Below are 20,867 nucleotides of genomic sequence, written 5' to 3'. Positions count from 1 at the left end.
TATTAAATAGTGAATTAAAATGCAAATGCGCAGCAAGAAAAGAAATATATGGTCTGAACCTAAACAGCAAGTAGCTTTTTTTTTTTTTTTCTTTTTCTTAAAAGCCACCCAATGTCATTTTAATAAAGCACCTGTAGGTATGCCTGATGATAGTTTAAAAAAAAAAAAAAAAAAGGAATGCAATATTTTCTGCCCACACTTTAGCTACCTTGTCAAGAAATTAATTTACTGATCTGGAAGCAAGACATGCAGTTCCACAAATTACTTTCTTTTGGATTTACAGATTCACAGTCATTGACCTCAACTGGCTTTAATGCACAGATTCTTTTCTTCAGGTGTTACACCTTTTACTGCTATACAAAATTGCTCAAATTAGCTGGAGAGTGGCTCGGAAAAAAAATAAAATCACACCACTGGTAAGTAAATACTGAAACATCTTGACATCAGCTCATACAAGCAGTGACAGGCCAGTCCATGTTCGCACGCAGCAGATTTCTGAGGCTTTGTGTCAGGAGGAGTTTCATAATTTGATACGATTGGGGTGGCTGATGAAACCAGCTGCGGTTTGCTTTCAGGACACAAGTTCATTTACTGTGCAGTGGTATCAAAGAATGGCTTTTGTTGCACTGATTTTTTTACAAGAAATTTTTTTCACATACTAATATCTTGTTACCAGTCTTTTCCTTTCCTTTTTCTCCTTCTCTTTTCTCTTTTTATTCTTTTCTCTTTTCTTTCCTTTCCTTCTTTTCTCTTTTCTCGTTCCTTTTTTCTTTTTAATCTTTTTTCTTTTCCTTTTCTTTTTTCTTTTCTCTCCTCTTTTCTCTTTTCTTCTTTTTACTTTTTCTTATTTCAAGCAAAGCAAGAATATTTCGGTGATGGTTTGCATTGTTGTGAGTCTCAGAGTCTTCCATAAGGCACTGAAGGAAAAAATATCAGTTTTTCCCTATTAAAAGTACATTGCACCATCATCAATGCGTGTCATGCCTGACACCTCAGAGAGAGTACGACTGGCTCAGGTGGTCCAAATCCATGAAGTAGCCACATTCTCTGCTGCTTCTCCTCTTGCGTGCTGTCAGGGTGAGGATCTATAATAAAACCAGAAAGATTTCATCACTGCCCGGCAGCAAGGGGCAGGGAGGCGCAGTCTGTGGGCGATGGGCTAACCAGGCTTTGCCAGAGTTGCTTTTCGGCAGTTCAGCTCTGCCTTTCACACTTTAGAAAATGGCATTTCTAGCGCAGACTTTATTGCTCTACTGTAGGTTTTTTTTGAGACTTCCTAAAAGCACTTACCTGACCTGATTATAGCTTGAAAAATAAAGGGGAAGAGGTGACTGGCCAGAGAGATGCGCCTCCTGCTTACGGTAATTTTTAAAGCAATTAACAAAACACTTTTTTATGTGCTGAAACTAGCCCAGCGCTGGAGAGAGGAGTTACTTCAGCACAAAGCCAGCTATCGCTGTTTGTAATGCAGGCCCAAGGTACCCAGCTTACTTCTGTGCAGGGGAGGAATTTAAATCATGTGTACCAGCTCTGAGGCTGCCACCGGCCGATGTCTGAAAAGCCCTTTTGCAGCAGTCCGCTGGGGGAGGCACACAACAAAAGAGCACACACCCCTTGAAAAGAGAAAGAAAGAAAGAAAGAAGGAAAGAAAGAAAGAAAAGAAGGAAGGAAGAAAACCCAGAGGGTTTCGGTTCCTGGCCCGTAGCCGTACCCCTAGATTTTCACACTTTCTGTTCCGTACACGTTGTAGCCTTCTCTGTACGTAGCGTAATTCTGGGTGTTGGTGGCAGGAGCAGGTTTGAAGTTCTGCGTGTTCTTGGTGAGTTTCATTCGCTTGGACTCGGCCCGCGACTTGTAGCAGAACTCGATGAGTGCCACCATCATGGCCAGCCCGAGGCCTCCCACAAGGATATAGAAAACCCCGGCCACATTGCTCAGGCTCAGAGCGCTCGTCTTGTCCTAAGAGAAACGAGCCACGCTGTTAGTTTTGCACCCAGGAGCAGGCAGGCAGACAGACAACAGGCTATGTGCACTCAGCCCTAGCTGGAATAGCTACGCTCACAGCGTTTAGTGTCCCGCTTGTGGCTCGGTGCTGTCCCCCCGTCTCCCACCCAAAGCGGGCAAAACCCTGGCCGACTCCAAAGCGATGAGATTTTTTTATTTTTTTTTGGCCACTGACTTCCCCAGGCCTGCAGCATCCCAGAGCAAACCTGGCTACGGCCGAGCATCCCTGGTGGCAGAGGCACCTTGGGAAGGCTCCGACGGGGAAAGCAGTGGCTGTGTAGAACAGCAGGTTTTACCAAAGGCCACTATAAAACGAGACAAAGGAAAACCCAAACCACTGCACGCTCGGTTTTGGTGAATGTAGATAAAATTATTGAGATGCTGCTAAACTTATCTACCTTTTTTTTCCAACAGTTATGAAAAAGAAACCACACCAAACCACCCTAGGAAGACGGTCAGTTACTTTAAGGTCAAGCAGCAGAGCCCTCAGCTAAACTAGCACCTGTGGTGACCGAGGGAGGGTGAGTTACCAAATAAAACTGGTCATTGCAACACAAAAAGATGCTGCCCAGGGTTTACCTTCCTTCAATACATGTCAGATGGGGGAGAAGGCTTGCATTTGTAAAACCGGGATTCTGTAAGCGGATTAGAGAGCTGCAACCCTTTTGCTGCTGCAGGGCTGGGTGCGGGAGGGATGCCGGCGGGCAGGGTGCCTGGCCGGAGCCCTGTGGCAAGGGGCTGCGCCCTGGGAAGACTCTTGCTGATGGTGCTTGGTTTATGAGCATCTCCAGGGACAGCAAAAGTTGCACGTAGTCAGAATAAAATAGGATCTACCTTGTAAGTGCCTGTGCGTTTCACAGGCAGTTTGGATAGATGCGGTTGTAGCCAACAGCCTGCTGTTGAAGCTAAAGGTATGATTCATTTACACCCCTTCTCAATCACCGTTGCCTTCTGCAGCTGCTGTGCATTCGGATGTCCCATGACCCCAAATTTACCTCGTACAACAGCCACAGGGTGATGCCCTAAGCAACTTCCAGCCCAGCTGAAATCAATGAATTTTTATTTTTGGCTTTGATGGAACTTGCAATCGTCCTCTGACACTGAGAGGGTGCTTCCAAATTATAGTTTTCTGTTTGAATGATTATAGAGAGCTCTTCCACAGGCACCAGAGGCGTTAGGCACTCGGCTGCGACTGATTTCAGCTGGAGCTGGATTTCTCCTTCTCTTGGTGTCCTTGATAATGTCCTTTACTCCAACAAGCCCAGCACTTCTACAGCGCTCTTCTCAATGGCTCTATAAGCATTAAAAAAAATAAATAATCCTCTGTGTTTTCTTTTAACTGACATGTGTAAAGAAATATTTCTTGCATTTAAGTGTGCGGCTATGGGGTTGTTCCAGCGGACACCTCAGGGGTGGGATCTCCACTGGGGTCTCCAGCGCTCCTGCACAAGGAGGCTGGCCCTGCAGTGTGGCCGGCGTGGGACAGGGCAGTACAGCAGCAAAATGGTTCAAAGCAGAATCAAAAAGAATATACAACATTTATATTGTGAGTTACCAATAGTATTTCCAGATATTTTTTTTTCCTTTTAAATCAAACCAATTTCAAATTGAATTGGGAACCAGGGCAGGAAGGGTGGGTTTTTTTCCTTATCACAGGTCTGTCCTGAAATCGTCCACCCTTAGCAAGCGTGTGGCTGTTTCCCAAACTGACATGTAAAGAATCTAAGTCACAATTTTGAAACAAAAATGTGTTTTTTTCTATAAAACTAAAAATAAGAAAGGATGCTGGCCTGAACAATACGCATTGGCTGTGCTGAAACGTGCACATTTAAATGAAGACACCAGCTTGGGAGGCTTTGGGGGCTTCTCTTTCTGTGTTTTTCTAGCCAAATACTCAAATAGTAAAACATACTTACAACTACAGTCTGTTACTGCACAAAAGAAAAATGCTGTCACGTTCAGAGACTTAATTATTTTTTTTTCTATTGCTTTTCTTTCAACCTTCAAAATGTAAATATCAACTTTTGAGAGTCATTCTTTGTATAAACAAACAGTGGGTCAAAATGTGATTGCTAATCAGTACAAAAAGACCTTCAGCGACTGACCTTACTTCCGGAGTCCTTGGCTCCACATTCACCCTTATCGTACCACCATTTGTTTTTCAGCTTGTCTAAGATGCCTTGTTCACTGAGTTTCAATACTGCAAGGTTTACAGGAGTTCTTCACGTGGGAAATAACATAAATAACATTATATTATGTTATTTTATGTTATTCAATCTTTAAACTACTTTAAAACTATACAAAGCGATAAAGCAGGGTTCCTGGCCACAATATTTACACTGCAGGCAACTGGATCATCCCCTTAAGTTAACGCTAGAGCAACGCTATATTACCAGGTCCTGCCCATATCGCTTTGAGTAATCGGCACTCACTGTTAAATGAAGGTAGCAGAAACAAAGCAAGGCCAATTTCCCACTTTGGCACAATCACAGGTGCCTGCAGTAGCTTTAGGGATGACGGTGGCTTTGATCTAACCGGACCCCGGTATTGCACTAACAGAGAGCAAGCCCCCCAGCCCAGCCAGCCTGCCTTCCCAGGGTCAGCCAGCGCTCCCAGCCCCCCAGCAGCCCCCCACACCCGGGGGTGCAGGGGTGTGTCCGCCTCTGAAAAGTAAAGGACCCCAGGGTGGATGCCACCAAGGGAGGTGTCACCAGCCATCACGGCCGTTCCATTCTCCCGCTCCTGCAGTTGCTGTGCAGGGGCCATGCTGGGAGTCTCCGCGAGTGCTGCATCCTGAACACCGCCGGTCCAGGGAGCTGCAGCAGAAAATAAGCAAATGCAGACCTTTATGAAACAAATTAACATGGAAACTGTGGCTGAGAGTGCCCTGGGTGGGAAATGTTGGCAGGATGAAGGTTAGCTGTCTGCTAAGAGCCTGCAAGCCCAGGGAGACCAGAGCTGGCCTGTCCCTTCCCTGCGGGAAAGCAGCACCTGAGGAGCCCTTGGTTGGGTTTTGTCAGTTCCATTTCCTCATGTGATGTCTTCGGGTTTTTCCTGCCTGTTCTCTAGGGCTCCCTACATCAGGGCCATCTTCAGTTCCTGCTCCTGCTTGAACTTTTGATCCCTGCTCCATGGCTGTGCGAGGCAGCTGGTGGGGAGGAAAGGGACGGGTCCTTACCCTCAGCCATGCTGTGCCACCTTGCACGGGATGACACCAGGCAGACACACTGTACGGCTGCCCTGCAAGATGCCCCACTGTGGAGCCATCCCCGCCTGCTGCCGGCGGAGGGGACTCGGCTCAGCCCCGCTGCCAGCCTCACCCCTCGCTCTCGCTGCCCCTCACCTTTCCCCCAGCCCTGCCCCAAGCGCAGGACTCTGCAGAGCAGAAGAGACCGGGCGGAAGGAGCAGCACAACCTGTACAAACCACCTCAATTACAAGCTTTACTACACGGCGGCACTTCGGGAGATGCTCGCAGCACGGCCCCCAGCTGCGCCCTGCCGTGCCTGGGGCAGGTAGGTACCGGAGGAAGCAGCTGGTGAAGAAAAGCCCCGTTCCCTTCTCTGCCAAGAAGCTGCCTCCGAGGTGGCCGTGAGCCCTGTGGGTGGCTGATGTGGATGGCGCTGCCCTCGGAGGTGCTCCGTGCCCGTCGGGAGGAGAGCAGGTGAGAGGTGCCAGCAGCCCACGGAGCAGGGGACAAGCCCCGTGCTCAGCCCAGCCCGGGCAGCCCGTGGGGTACCACGAGGAAACGAGCATGTCCCGGAGCTCCTAAGCTGAACACCCCACAGGCTGCACCGCCGTGACCCAGCCCGGCATTACCCAGGCCAGCAGGGAGGGCAAAAACGGGGACCACCACCGAGGTGGGGAGAGCCACTGGTCCCCAGCGGCGGCAATACCGGCACTGCCCACGCCCGCAGAGCTTCCCGGCTGGCCAGAGGCAGCACCACTCCTCCTGGGCTGCACAGGGCGTTTGGCACCAGCCAAGGTTTTATTTTTTGTCAGATGGCTGTTTTAAAGGAGCAGCTGTAATCTAATGAAGTATCAACCCGGGAAGGCTGTATGCAGCGAGCCGGCCGCAGCCGACGGGCGGCAGTGACAAGCCGCGCACGGCAGAAGGCTCGGCCGGCAGCGGCGCGGAGCCCCTCCACCAGAGCCCGGGGCACCCTGAACACCAGCTGTACCGCAGCTCCCTCTGCATCCACCTATAGGCAGGGCTGTAAAGTATCAACGGGTTCAAAGCACGCTCCACAGACGCCGCAAACGCCCGGGGTGCTGCAGGTAATGCACCTACCCCGTTGGTTGGTGCGGATGGGGACCAGCCAGGGCCTGGCCAAGCCACCCCCGTGGCCCCTCCTGGGCAGCGGTGCTGTGCCGACCCCCCGGTGACCCCCGGGCACACGTGCTGGAAGCAGCCATGCAGAACTGCAGTGCAAACCACGGTGCCTTTACCTACTTGTTACAAGCCCAGCAGAAAGAGCTGTGCGGATTACTGCTTAAAGAACAGTGTTCTCATTTTAAATTTCATTTAAAAACTACCCAGTTTGGAGAGACTTTATGCAATGCATCTCTCCGCTTTGAAAAGCATTGTGCAGCTGAGAATACACAAACAATAGGGAGAAGGTTATAAACACCTTTTCTCCTACCCGCATATTTTATTGTGCAAATTTTCCCCTCCCCCCAGTCCTATTCCAAACACTATTTTTAATTTGCATACCTTTATAAACCCCATATGGAGTACAGAAAATTTGCATAACATCCAATACATTATAGATTAGCTTTCACAACATTATACAGTATTGGGAAATGAGGAGGCTTAATATGCTAATTAGGGTGCTTTATTTTTTTTTTTTAAAGCCAAGATTGCAGTTAATTGTGCACACACAACTGCCAAAAAAACAAGTAAACTAAAATTATCTTAACTAAACAGATGGGAATTTGCCTAAACTGGGGTTTTCGCTATCATTTGTCACTGCCCTGTTTGTCAGGTGAGGCACAGCAATGGCTCGGCCCGGGCAGCGGTGATTTGCTCCATGTGCCTGTGCCAGCCTTCAGGGGTGCTCCGGGGCTGAGCCCCCTGCCTGGCCGCTTGCGTCAGGGGGGACAGGGGATGACGGTCTGCCATGAAGCAGTAGCTGATGCCTTCACCTGTCCTGTCCCCCCAGCGCAGGTGACCGGGAGGTTTGCCGGAGCGAGCTCCCGGCCTCCCTTGGCTCCGTTACTGCGCTGGGATGTTCCTGAGCAAAGACACCCTCTCGGCATGCTAGAAAAGGCACCGATTTGTGGAGCGCAAAGCACAGCTTGTTTGAGCAATTCCTAAGGAACAATTTTGTCTGCTTCCAGGAAATTCATCCCCAAACCTCTTAATGCATGAGCTGCACCCCCATGCTTGAGCAACCGGAGGGTGGGAGACAGTGCGATGCCCCCACAGCCCCTGCTCCAGCATCTCACCCGCAGGGATGCGACACCAGCTGATGCCAAGGATGCGGTGCCAGCCGGCCACCTCAGCTCCCAGGTAAGTAAATACATTGAAAACTGACCCTGGCTGCTGGTGTATTTTCCAGTTGCTGGTCTCCAAGGAGCTATCTAGCCCTGTTCAATCAGACAGTCCAACATGGGGTTGCAACATAAACTAGTATGCTGCAACAAGGCTTTTACCATCGGTCAGAGTCTACTGTCCATGCTGTTTCTCCTTCCTCCAGAGGTCAGACCACACTGCTCCTCCTCCATCCAACCACCTCTCCCCCCTCCTCAGGGCTATTTAACCACTTAGCAGGAACAAGCTACACCTGCACATCGTCCATGTCAAAGAACCCACTGCCTCTGAGGTGAGGCCACAGCTGCATGTTATCAGTGCTGATCAACCCACTGCCTCCGTTGCTCTACAACCCAACACTTTTGTAAAGAACCCAAAAACACGTTGGGAAAAGTGTAACAGTGTTCCTAAACAGAAGATGCCAGGAAGGAATTCTTGCTGCTGCGTGGCTTGGCCCGAGGTCCCCACGGAGGTGCAGGAGGGCAACTCCGGACCGTGGCACTTTCCTCACCGAGTGCTCAGCGCTGCACGTGGGATGGATGTGACTCCTCCGTGCACACCTAGGCTTGCAACCCAGCCCGTCCCATGCCGCAGGTCGAAGGCTACTGAGTTCCAAAGCTTTCTGTTGGCTGTTCCAGAGGGAAGCGCAGGGCTCTTCTGCGAGCGAGGGCTGCTGAATGTAGGAAAGGGATTTTTCATAGCTTGCCCAGACACTGTTTGTTTGAAGGGGGATTTTTTTTTTTTTATTGCTTAGACACAGAGGAATTGAGAGAACTAAATGACTGGTCTGGGCCCTAGGGGAAGGATGTGTCCCAGCTGCCTGCCTGTCTCCCTGGCCAGCTGCGCCGCTCCAAAAACAGCTGAGAGGATCATTTGCTCAGTTTCTGGGTCTCTACCTCAAAAGACTTCCATTTGCTCATCTTTTTCCTGGAACAGTTTTGTGCTTTCCAGATGCTTTTTTAATTAGGTTGCTGTTGTTGGGCTGTATGGGGTATCCTATGAGGTCCTCAGCCCTTTCCCGGGTGGCTTCAGCTGTTTTTCCTCTGCTTTAATTTATGACCCGCTTCTTTTTCATCTCCTCCTGTGTGGTTTCCAGACCAGCTCTCTACTAGTTTGGTTGCTTTTATCAAAGTAAAATGTTCAGAGGTTTGAGAGCTCGTGCTCTCCTGTTGCACTCAGTACACCCAAGAAAACAAGTGGAAGCAATTAGCATCGGGATGTCAGCGTTCTGCATGCCACCGGATGGTATTCTTGGGGCAGAAACCTGCCATGTTTTAATTCCTCACCATAACGAAAGGATTTTTTTTTGTTTACTTGCTTGTGCTTTTCATTCAGATGTGCTAGGTATGGCCGATACAGGCTTACCCATGCAAGGTTGGATCTGTTAAGCAGCTTTACCAAACCTGCTGAGATTTTTTTTTTGCTGGCGTCTATGAATGGCTGGAAGACTTGAGTCTGGAGAGACAGTACCAGGAGCCTCACACTCAACAGTATTGCCCCCAGTGGCAAACGAAGCCATTTGCTATGGCTGATTTATTTAAGAGAGGCACGACTTTTAAGATCGGTGCCCACCTATGGCATTATTATGAGTCTGCTACCAACATGACCTTAAGCCTGGGACAGGGGTGGGTTTTAGTGGTGTTTCAGCAGTTTTGCTTCTCTGCTCCCCTGTTAGAAGACCCCTCTCGGGTGCCAGCAGCATTACCTTCCCCTCATCAGCCATCAGTTACTGCTAGAAGCTAAGCTATGCCAGTCTTTTCTCAACGGCAAGGTGGCACCATCTCAAAGGGAACCTCTTGCCTTCACTGGGTGGCCTGGGGTCTCCTCCCTGCTGCATTTCAGCCCCGCCTGGCACAGGACACCAGCCCCAAAGGTCCTGCCACACCCCTGGCTGTTGGTGGCCCCAGGAGACAGGATGATGCTGACAGAGCAAACTGATCTTTGAAAAACGACAGGCATTCCCTCATCAAAACGTCACCCCTGAACTAGGTCCCCAAAGGTTTGGGCTCAGTTTAAAAATCCCGGCCACCTCTCCCTCCAAATTCAGGGACTGCCACAGCGCTTCTCTGCCGGGAAGGTTGATCTCCTACAAAATGCAGCATTGCTTCCCAGCTGAAGATGCTCACCACGCCGACATGTGAGATCAACCCTCAGAAAAGCGTGCTGCCGTATGCCCTTTGTAGAGCATCCATTACATTTCTATTTCATCACTATCTTCCATCCATACCGTCAATATGGAGAAGAGGGAACACGATGATGCAGGAGCCATCTGCTCCCTCTTCTTACTTCTCTTTGAGATACCCTCACCCTGTCTGAGGGATTTCTCGCCCCACCTCCTCACCACAGCACCAGTTTGGGGCTAGTGGCAGTAATTTTTATCCTCGTTGAGAAAACCGGTGGCATTATATTTCTTTCTGGCCAGAACAAGTGTGAAGTAGAACAAAACTAAACTAATCATCAAAGAAATAGTTCTTTACCAGTCCGAATGTGAGAAGGCATAACTTCTGCCCCTCTCAAATTATAAATCATAACAGGTTTTTAATTTGATTAATGACCTTTTAGGTTCACTTTCATAAGTGCTGTTAATGCTGTTAATTTAAGAAAAGGACACCCATTTTCCTGGAAAGAGCCATTTTTCCCAGGAACAAGCGATGGGATGTACTGATGCTAGTGGCTTTGTAGTTTTTGGGCTGATCCTCACAAGTCACAGCAGGCAATACAGGGAAGAGCTGGTGACCACTACAGGTGAGATTCAGGAGCAAAAGTCACTTTGGGACTCAAAAATCTCACCCAACAATCTGTAGACTTTTGTCAGCTGCCTGTAACCAGGGTTTGAGTGGCATAACGTCTCAGCAACACTGTAGTTATGTTTATTACTTGCAATCAATAGAGATTTAAGTGGTGATTGGAACAGCTTTGGATAATTCACATCCCATTCTGTGCTCTAATGGATGTAATATAAATGTTATACCCCAAAACGATCATTGCCAAGGAGAGCAAATGAACACGGCAGACAGCACACTGTTCCCTCAAACCAGATTGCTCAGAATTAATTCAGAATTTTTAGATGCAATCTTTCAGAAAAGGGAGCTGCAAAGAAAAGTTCTAACAAGTACAGGCTCTTTGAAGCACTAACTAAAGGGCCTCCTTGGAGCTGTGCAGGACGGGGTGGGCAGTGCACGGGTTGCACTGAATCTCCCAGGCGGTAGGGCTGCCCTGGCACCTTTCACCACGTGGGGTTTACAAACTGCAGGTGTTCCTCCACCCATCATCAGCCAGTTTCTGACGGTCCACAGAATATTTGGTGTACAGGATAGAGTGGGGCATTTTCTCAGCGCTTGTTGCTTGCGGAATCTAGAGTCCAAATATAGCTTTTTTTGGAGTGAAGAAATCACCCACGTGCTTGAAGGAAAATCAGGAGAACATCTGCAGTGAGAGCAGCTCTCTGGCCTTGAAAACATTCTTTCTCCGCTCACGGCCGGGGCTGAAGCTCAGGCTAGCAGAGAACAAGCTGTGGAAGAGCTGATGAACACCTCAGCCCAGGGAGGGATGCCCAGCTGCCTGGCCAGCCCAGGAGGGTGCCAACCACCGGGCAAAACCTCCCACCACCACAACTCCACTGCTCTTATGAGCGGTCCCTGTGCAGGAGGGCTTGGTGGCTTCTGCAGGGCTACACAGGCAGGATGGCTGCGTCCCCAGCCGCAGTGGGGAGCGATGTGTGTCACCTCACCCAGGGACAATTGGTTTACGCAGTGATAAAGCTAAGAAATGTAAGGCCAGTGGCAACAGGGATCCTCCTCACAAGGCAGATGGATGCTGGCCCCGTGGCAAACATGGCCAAAAGGAGCCTTGTCCCTTGCTAACAGGTCTGGCTAGAAGGCCAGAGACGCGCTGCCCCGTGTCCTTAACACGCATCTGCCGTGACATGGAATCCCGCACGGTCACTGACATGCCCTTTGGCATTTTCCCCAGCAGTACGATGACACGACGTCAGGTGCCAAATAACTCCAGTTGGAGAAGCGCTGTAGAAATGCTGGCACACACCACTAGGGATGTGGTATTTGCAGCAAAGCTGTTTGTGTTTTCATGTACCCTGGCACTGGCCGTTTGGGAACATCAGGGGAAGCAAAATTACAACACCAAAGACACCCCTGGGCTCTGGCTGTGTCATACCGCCCGGGCGCAGCACAGCTGTAAATCTGGTCTAATATCTGGCTAGGCGAGGTTTATCGCTGGTTTGTGGGATCAGAGACACAAAAAGCCACAGGAGGTTCCTGGCAAGTCCAGCCCTCTGAAGATGGCAAGATTAATGCAGCATGACGTCCTCCCCCCAAGCCAGAGCCGCGCAGTCGGACCGAGCGCCGCATCCCTGCCAAGGGCTCTTCACGCTTTCGTCTGAATCCCAGCGACAGGACAGAGGCCAAAGTCCATGGTGGTACCAGGTCTCCGATAGTACATTTTAAAGTGGTTTTTGACTTATTTTATTTTTAATCCCCGTTATTTTGTACCTAATCCCTTTAATTTAGGAATCTGACATATTTAGAGTGCTTTCAATTCTGCAGCAGGAATTCTTTTCCTCTTGTTTCTTGCAGCCAAAGCTGTCCTTGCTGGCTGGAGCATCCCTGTGATTGCTGATGTCAGCACACCCCAACCAACAACGTTGTAACATCAGAGAGTTTAGACGTTAAGTGCTTGAGTTTCTAAAATCCACCTCATAGTGTCAGAGGAAAGGCAAGTGGACTAAGGCACAGGCAAACAAGCGTTTTCTTAATTCAAAGTGCTTCCTAAAATCCTCTAGGGTAGAGCTACTGAAAACACTGAATTAATCGTTCCTGTCGGTGTCACTGGCAAATCTCCACCGACTTCAGGGGAAGCAGAGCAGGAAGCTTGTTGTGGACATGTGGGAAGCATCACCTTTGCCACGCTCCGAGAGGTAAATATCCGAAGGGCACAGGGAGGATGCCACCACCAAACGGCTGTACCACCGCCTTGCACTGAGATTTCAGCCCCCGCGCACCCAGCACCATGGAGAAACCCCTCCAAGCCACGCACCACGCTGGATCACCAGCATTCCCAGTCCAGCTCCGGCAGGAGGGAGCGGATGCTCACGGGTCCTCTGGTCCTGCTCACTGCAAGTGACCCACCTCTGTGTCCCTGAGCTGGCCCATGCGGCAGCACAGGGCACCAACAAACGCAGCCATCAAGCCCAAGCACTCCGCTTAATTTGACAGGTTACCATAAAAATCTCACTAACAACCATCTTGGTATCTTTAAAATATAAAGATAGAAACAATCCAGGAAGAAATACCAAATCCAGCATTATTCTCTAGAGGGCATTGCTTAAGGTTAAAGACCCATCTAAATCAAATCAGGCACTTTATTCCCCCAAGCTCCATAAATCCCAGCCTGATCTGCAACTATTGAATGGACTTTTTGTCAGATCTTGTTACCGAAATAACTTCTGACTAGATACAAAACCTTTGGGTGAATGCATTGTCCAAATGTTCTGCTCTTTCCGAGAGCAGATCTATCTGCCTGTCATGATTTACCACTTCAGCGATCTCTCTGTGCCACAACTTCACGTTTTGCTATGCACCCACGTGTGAGGGATGGGGAAGATTTCAGATAGAAATGGGCTTATTACTAAAACCCACTGTGTTTGTTTAAGGACTACAGTTACCTGGTACTTCAAGCAGGGGTGCACAGAGTCCTGGAAATACAGGCATGAAAACAAATGGTTACTCACTGTTCCCATTTGTTACCTTCTGTCTCAAAATGCGATCTTCTGTACCTCACACTGAACATTTCATATTCATGGAAAAAGCACAGGCATTTCTTTAAGAAATGAACACTTGGTTGCTCTTTGCTACCTTTTCAGACCCGCACCATTCTTCCCCTGCCCTGTGTTACCAGCAGTTGTGCATCTACAAGATTTAACATTTGAGGCACTGAAATGTTTTAAGGGTGGGCAGAGGAAAAAAGTTGAAGCCACCTAGTTTGAAAAGATGAGCTTTCAAAATCAGAAGATTAAAACCTGGCAACTCAAGCCCCATATATCCCCCAGCCACCTAATACACAGCAGGCTGATGGCAGGGATAGAGCTTGGAGGCGTCGAGCATGGCGATAAATCCCCTGGCAGGAGGATGTTGTTCCTCCTCCACAGCAGAGCCAGAGGGGTTCCCTGTGCTCCAGGGGCCAGGGGGTGGGTGGGGTGGGGGCTGGCCAGCAGCACCCCGGGACTGCAGCCCCCCAGCTGCCTGTGTGGGTTGTGGGCTCAGCCGTGGCTGTCACCCGCAGCTGGGGTGGGACCCTCCTTCGCAGCAGGTCACGGCACCTTCTGCCTCTGTTGTGCCTTTCGGTACCGAAGGGCATCACGGGATGACAAGAAATCTTAGCTATGAAATAGCACACCGAGTAATTTTCCAAATTTCCTTCTGCTGGGACACTGGCAGTGACAGAGCCGGCGGCTGTGGGAGATGGAGACGGGCGGTGGCTTCTCCTGCCGTGCCGATGCGGTGCGCCAGCCTACGAGCGTGGCTTCGTTCGGTTCAGAGCGCTGGCACACCGGCTCTCAGCTCTGCTCGGATGGCAAACGGGAGGCTTTGCAAAGGCTGCTCAAGGGGGGTTTGGCAACGGCCATTTGAAATGCAATGCAAATGATCATCAGGGGGTGGGGGTTGTTTTAGTTACTGCTGAGTATTTCATAGCTGCAACAGTTCTCAGTAACAGAACTTTGTTCTAGTCTTCGTTACTGTGTTTTTCCATAAATAGTGTTCTTTGGTCAGTTCAAGATTTCTTGCCTGTTTTTTTAGAGGCAGGCTGGCACAACCATTGCATCCTTGTGGAAGCCACGGGGTTTTTCCTTGCAGCAACTAGGTATGCCATTTGAAATTCAGGTGTTTTAACCGATGCTGTATTTGCTGCAACGTGGAAGACGGCCACAGATGCATGATGCCATTGTAACACCTACAGACAGGCTGGGTACACCTGCACAGAGCCAGATGTGCTACCAGCTGGGACCGCAAGTTCCTCCACTCTTTGCAGGGAGCTTGCAGCCTGTGTTTGGCAGCAGCAACTGTCTCTAGGAAAGTATATTTATATGTTTCATAAATGTAGCTCAAATTAAACTCTGTACTAACAGGATCATAATTTAATAGAAGTGCCAAGTGCTAATGCAATAATACATGCCTATTGGATTAGGCAATGCAAGCTGTAACAAGGCACTGTAGTTCATTCACAGCGGTGCCCGAGCCTTGACAGACGGACGTGGCGAGGGGGTGGGAGGAAGAGCTGCCCCCGCAGGGAGGCAGGTTAGGGGAGGGTAGATGCTTGCTGTCATGCTCAAACCTACCCCACCTGCAACAGCAGCGTGGATCTTTCCTGCCATTGCCTGGATCCTCTCTAACCTGGGTGGATATGAGCAAGAGACTCAACTTACCTTGCGTGCAGGCCATCCCCTCACCTTCTCTTTCTCTCGCCTCTAGCCACAGCCATTTCTCCCCCCGTCTTCTATGATATATTTTCCTCTTGGGGCAGCTTCTTCTGCGACTCCTGTGCTCAGGCTCCTCAGCAGGCTGCAGGCAGGCGCTGCTTAGTCCAAAGGCTACACAAGCCATTCCACAAGCAGCTACGTCGCATGTGTAAATCTAGAGGTGTCCGACCCACGATTACAGTGCCGGCGAGCCCAGAAAAATCCACCAGGGCAGCACAAGTGCCTGCGTCCACGAGCTCAAGGCTGAAACATCAGAATTACTTTGAAGAAGAAGAAGAAAGGCATTTACTTTTCCCCCTGTATGTTAAGTGACAGCAGTTACCATTAAAGAGGAAACAAGCCAAGCCCCGGCCCCCAGGGAGATGCTCAAAGGAAGGGCCCTGCTCCTGCTGTTGGCAGCCCCACTTCCAGCCTCCGGCTTTCCTTTTTCCTCTTCCAGTCCCAAGGAGCTCTGCTTCGGCTTTTCCCATATGGATGCTTACAATGCAGGATAAATGACTCATGCAAGCAATTTATGGAAATGAACCGTTAAGCACCACAGGTATTACCAGGATGAGCGCATGAGTCACCAGGCTTTCTCGAAGGTTTCTTGCAGCCATAAAGGCAGGACCCGGTCACCCTGCAGGGCCCGGCTCAGCCCCCAGCACAAGCACGTCTCCTTCTACCCTCAGGTCCAGCTCCCTCAAGGCAGCACAGCTACTCCTCACGATGCTAAAGGTGACACAGGCAAAACAAACCGGTTCCCAGTTCTGAGATGCCAGCCCTGACTCCACCAGCTCCTTCCCAGCCTGGGCAACCGGCTCACCCCAAATTCCTGTTCTGCGTCTCCTGGTTATGTTCCCAGGAAAGTGCCCTCGAACGATCTGCACAACAGCACAGACATTTCTGCAAAGCAGAGCAGGCTCTCTGCCCTTCTTGGCAATGCTCTAAGCGAGATGCTCCGATGAACTCCTAGAGCATTAAGACTTCATTATTGGCACAAAACATACACCGTGTTATTTCCTAATATGCTATAAAGTAATAGCTGCCAATTAAACAAATATTCTGATGTCTTCCTCTTAAAGTATTATTTTGCTTTGTCAGTAATTTGCACAATACGATAATTTCATATTACTTTCCCAGATCTGAGCATGAATTAGCTCTGAGTTACTATCACTGGCTCTGACCAGCCATTTTATCTTTTTCCAGATCATAACCCAGGCCTATAGAATGGGTGGCAAGTAAATTCATACTGATGAACATAATTTCAAACAAATTGCTCAAATAAATCGTACAGCATCTTTTTAAGATAGCCATTTCCCCAAATGTTCTCTTTAAAGCACAACATGTTTGGCAATGGTGCTCTTTAGATGTCAGGTACCCTCTAAAATAATGCGTAACAGATTTCTTCTAAAAATATGCCACTTAAAAAAAATTATGCCGCAAATGCTAATGGCTGTGCTGAAAATGTATCAAAGCAAAATAGCACAGAGGAATGGGGGAACAAATCCCATCTGCTAATGGCCACGCTCACAGCTTGGAAGGGCTGAGGAACGTGATGCTTTACGGAGCGTGGCTCTGAGGGCAGAACTCAGCCAGCACGCTGGAAAAGCAATCCTGGGATTAAAAAGAAACAACTGAAAAATGAAGTAGTATTACATCGTACGTCATTTCACAGATGTACTCCAAAAGAGATATCACCCTAAAAAAGAATATGTTAAAGCAATGAAGTCAAATAATTAGCAAGGAATCTTGGCGTGTGAAGTTGGCGAGATGCGGCATTCAAACATTCTCCTTCAGTGTTGGTTGTCATTAGATGTTACCGTGAAGGTATAAGAATACAAGAAATGTATCAACAGCAGAACTACAGAAATCTATCTTAGCAGAAAATTGTTCCTATGCAACTGAATAATTAGTTTCACTTAAGTCACTCAGCCTGCCACCGCTGCCTGCATCCCCTTTTGTCTACTTCTTGTTAAATTCCTATTCAGCCATCACTCAGCTCTGAGATGACAGGATTGTATAATAAACAAAATAATTAGTTTCCAAACTCGTAATACACTGTAACATATTTCCTGGAATATGTTTTTTTATAACTGCTATTTCCCATTCTCTCACGATTGAGAACTCAGCTCACATGCATAAGAGAATTTGAAGACAGTATAATTTTGCCATGAATCCAACAGACGAAACTAAATTCACGCTCATTTAGGAGAGTGAAGTGAACAAATTTTGATGCACGTACCCGAATGTCTGCACCTGTCAGCCAAGTCAGCCTGAACATATTGACATGCATCACAGGCAAATTACATATGGATGCAGCATGTTCCCCTTCGGACTTCTTAAATAAAAACCCTACCGAAATGGGGTAACGCGCTTCGCCAGGGCGGTACCGATGGCCAAGACACTGCAGGGCAGCCTGGCACCCTCTGCTCCACACCAGCGCCGGCATATACTGGGAGCACTGGAAATGAGACATATGTCAGCTGAGGCCTTTAAAACGATCTCATTAAAACAGCACAATCTTTTTAGTCTTAAATTACGAGTGGAGCCCAAGACCACGAGATGCTCACAGGACTAACCTTACAGTCTGTGTAACTGTGATTAAGGAACTGGCAGAAAGTCCATTGAATACCTTTTCTTTTTCCTGCTGTCAGACTCAGAATCCTTGTGAATTTGAAGTCACTGTTCAACTTTCCAGTGGCGATGAGGATACAATAACACGAGGTGAGCTCACAACTCAGAATCCTTCATCCCCAGGCAGAGGCAAACCGCATACTGCACCGCGGGGAGGAGGAGCATGGGAGGGCATTTTCTGGCGACGGGGTTCTCTGTGGTACGACGACGTGCCCTGGCACAGTTGAACAGGCTGCACACTTACCTCTGGCTTTCAGTACAAGCTAGAATACCAGACTGCACAGCAGAATTCAGCCGAAGGAGCCGGCACCCTCCGCCCGCAATGCCTCACGGCTACGCACAGCTCCCTGGCAGCAGGTGGGAAGAGGCTGATCACAAACTCGGAGCAGCAGTTTCCCAAGCCTGGGTCTCTACTGGCGAAGCTAAGAGAGGTGGTCTGTCAGCTCAGCCGGTAAAGACAGCCGCTCCGAGTGAGTAATGGTCCCCGTGCCACCCTGGGGGGGGTGCCAGGTCTGCATCTCTCCAGCGGAGGCACCTTCACCCCCCGTCCTCTCTGATGCCCCCTGCAGCTACCACCTCCTTCAAGGGAAAAACAGAAGTTTTGAAGTGACTCCCATGAAACGCTCTGTAAATGAAGCCGTGTTCATATAAACAATCAGCTGGTGAGGTGGGATGAGATGGCGAGAGCAACTCAGGTGGGAGGATGGAGAAGAGGAGAGAGAGGCCAGCGAGAGTGTCGGGGCCGCAGTGCCCAGCAGGCAGCATGGGTGCTCGCCTTCCCCAGGGGCTCCCGAGGGGTTCCTGGGGGGCTTGGGCACAGCCTGAGCTCGGCAGCAGTGGCTGACTGGGGTGTGCACTGCCGGGAAGGCATCTGCCCATCGGCTGCAGTGCCACAGCATCGCAGCCTGAAGCACTCAGTGCCTACAAAACGCCACCTCCAAAGAAAAGCCACTTGGGAACAACAAAAGCCCTTGGATTTACGACGTCTCTAAAACAACAGCTAAGCCCTTCCCTGCCTCCCCTAGCCTGCGGTGCCACGGGAGGTCTTTCTCACCTGTGTCCTCCTCCCTGGGGAGTTCCGCCGGCTGAGCCGTGCCCCCGAGAGCCAGCGCCTGCAGCTCAGACAAGTCGCCCTTCATCACAGCACCTTGTGACAAACTGCAGCAAGGCAGCGCCTTGTGATGGACACGTTAAACTAGCAAAACAGACGCCACCGTGTCTGTACCCTTTCCTCTTCACTGGACACCCACCCACGGTCCCACAGCCCACCGTAACGCCCAGGGACCAGGGCCAAGGGCTTGCTAAGATAGGGTATCGCTCTTTGTAAAAGTTCCTTCAGCACAAGCAAAAATAGAAGGATGCCCTGCCCTAATTACGACCATTTAAAAAAGCTTTTCTAGTTTCCTTAGGGCTGTAAGCATTAGTTGGCTGGGTTTAATTCAATGAACTCGAAGCAATGAAGTTCATTGAAGCTGGTTTGTACAAAGAGTTTTCTTTCATGGAGGCAGCAGCAGACAACGAGTTGCTGGGTCCCAGGAGAATATTAAACATTTAATATACTGGCAAGTATAAGATTATATAAATATGTTGTGTGAGGGATGAGCAGCAGAGCTGAAAAGCATAAAAAAGCTTGTGCTCATCTATCCAGGCAGCTGCTGAGCACTGCAGACCTCCAGTTATTGAACAGACCTGAATTCCAGAGTTCTCCTCCCTTTACTATTACGCAGTGGCTTTTGCTAACGTCAGAGAGGAGTAGATGAGCCATTTCCTACGTAGCCAACTGTAAGCAACTCATTAATAGAACGCAGCAGTAATTTGCAGTAATTGTCCGAAACCGCAGTTTACTGAAAATACTGTTGCTATTGATTTTGGACCAAAGCTGCAGCATTTTTATAAGAGAGATTAGGAGTTACTGTTCTCTAAGGAACTGGTTTTACTAGCTGTAGGAGAGTGTCACTAGGAAAATGAATCTCAGTAGTTTTCAGTATAACAATGTATTTTAAATTAATTTTCTTGGTAATTCCTGTACCCAAGGTGACCAAGCGTACCCAGCCTACTCTAGCTACAGCTTCTCCTCACCAGGTTGATGACTGCAGAAATTGCCAGTTTTACAGGGCAAGGCTGGCAATATGAAAGCACACTAACCTTTGCAATACACAAGCTCATTAAAGCAACTTGGAGAGTCTTGCAGCTACAGGCTGCCTGAAAGACTGGGGGAAGCCTCAGCTCCGCAGAAGGCTTTTCCACAGCCAGGATTTCAATCCACATCAGGCTCAAAAGCCCAGCGAACGCAGACACAGTGCTCCTGCGCAGCTGCGTGCAGACTTGTCAGCGGCATGCAAAAGGTGACGTTTGAATATGCTAGGCAAAACTACCAGAATCTCTTTTCTTAAGATTCATTTCTAGTTTAGCGCATCAATATACTTCCCCGTTGCAAGCAACGTATCTCATTTCAGCTTTGCCTACTGCAAGCTCTAGCTCCTTACACGTTACCGTTATTGTTATTATTTTACCACTGATGGGCGACTGCCATCTCTGTGCAACATGTCTTTGCTGTGACTGCTGCTTAACTCTTGCCTCCACGCTTCAATCAGATGAGCAGCCACCCTTTCCTTCTCTGAGCTACAGATCCACCCAAGCAGCTCTTCCCCAGAGACCAGGCTTCTTCCCAGGGCTCTGGTGGCACCAGTTTGGGCCAGCAATGCAGCCCGTGCTGGTACTGGTTTGCCTGGCTCCTCCCTGTAAGAGCAAAGGAGAAGGGAGCCCTCCCACCTCCAGGTCTGTGCTGGCACAGCTGATCCTGGCCAAGAAAACCTCACCAAAACCCCCACTCTGCATCGCAGTCAGATCGTGGCGAAGGACAAGCCCCGTCCTCAGGGCTCAGTACGGTGGCCAGCTGGGATCGCTGGGTTCTCGTGCAGTTACAAGCACCCATTTGCTCTTCATCGGTCCCACCAACGCTGGACTTTCTATCTGTTAGTTAAATCAGGTTTCCCAGCTCGACCAAGCCTGCTGACGATGTTAAATAAGACCGTTTCTTTGAAAGAGCTACTGGGCAAGCAAATGGCTTTTTTTTTTCCCCCACCACAATTATTCAAATGGTTTTAATCTGCGTTCCTTTTGGGTTTTTTTGTTTGCTTTTGGTTTTTTTCTTGAGAAGTAAAATAACAGCCTTGCCGATTACTCTTTGCTAAGGTACCCGATTGTGGTGACATTGAGGCTG

The 20,867-nt window shown here is 49.2% G+C and overlaps 1 protein-coding gene and 1 long non-coding RNA gene across 6 annotated transcripts in view; both read right to left on the bottom strand.

The window, feature by feature from the left end:
- Positions 1-838: 838 nt before the first annotated feature.
- The window catches only part of GRIA3 (glutamate ionotropic receptor AMPA type subunit 3), a 152,956-nt gene continuing 132,927 nt past the window's right edge, over positions 839-20,867 (bottom strand). For 2 of the 5 annotated variants that reach the window (XM_056359722.1, XM_056359719.1), the window contains 2 exons: positions 1,712-1,959; positions 839-1,085 (listed from right to left, as the gene is read on the bottom strand). In XM_056359722.1, coding sequence (XP_056215697.1) covers positions 1,714-1,959 — 246 coding nt within the window. In that variant the 3' untranslated portion in view covers positions 839-1,085; positions 1,712-1,713. Of the gene's footprint in view, positions 1,086-1,711; positions 1,960-4,109; positions 4,225-20,867 lie in introns of those variants that run through there. The other 3 variants (XM_056359720.1, XM_056359721.1, XR_008825478.1) reach the window with 3 other exon arrangements.
- On the bottom strand, positions 6,823-20,859 carry LOC130158745 (uncharacterized). The gene is made up of 2 exons (XR_008825481.1): positions 9,627-20,859; positions 6,823-9,364 (listed from the first exon to the last, which is right to left on the bottom strand). It is a non-coding gene; the product is annotated as an uncharacterized LOC130158745 (long non-coding RNA).

This window comes from Falco biarmicus, chromosome 14, assembly GCF_023638135.1.
Source record: "Falco biarmicus isolate bFalBia1 chromosome 14, bFalBia1.pri, whole genome shotgun sequence".
NCBI classification, from domain to species: Eukaryota; Metazoa; Chordata; class Aves; order Falconiformes; family Falconidae; genus Falco; species Falco biarmicus.
This window is presented reverse-complemented; position numbering and strand designations above follow the sequence as displayed.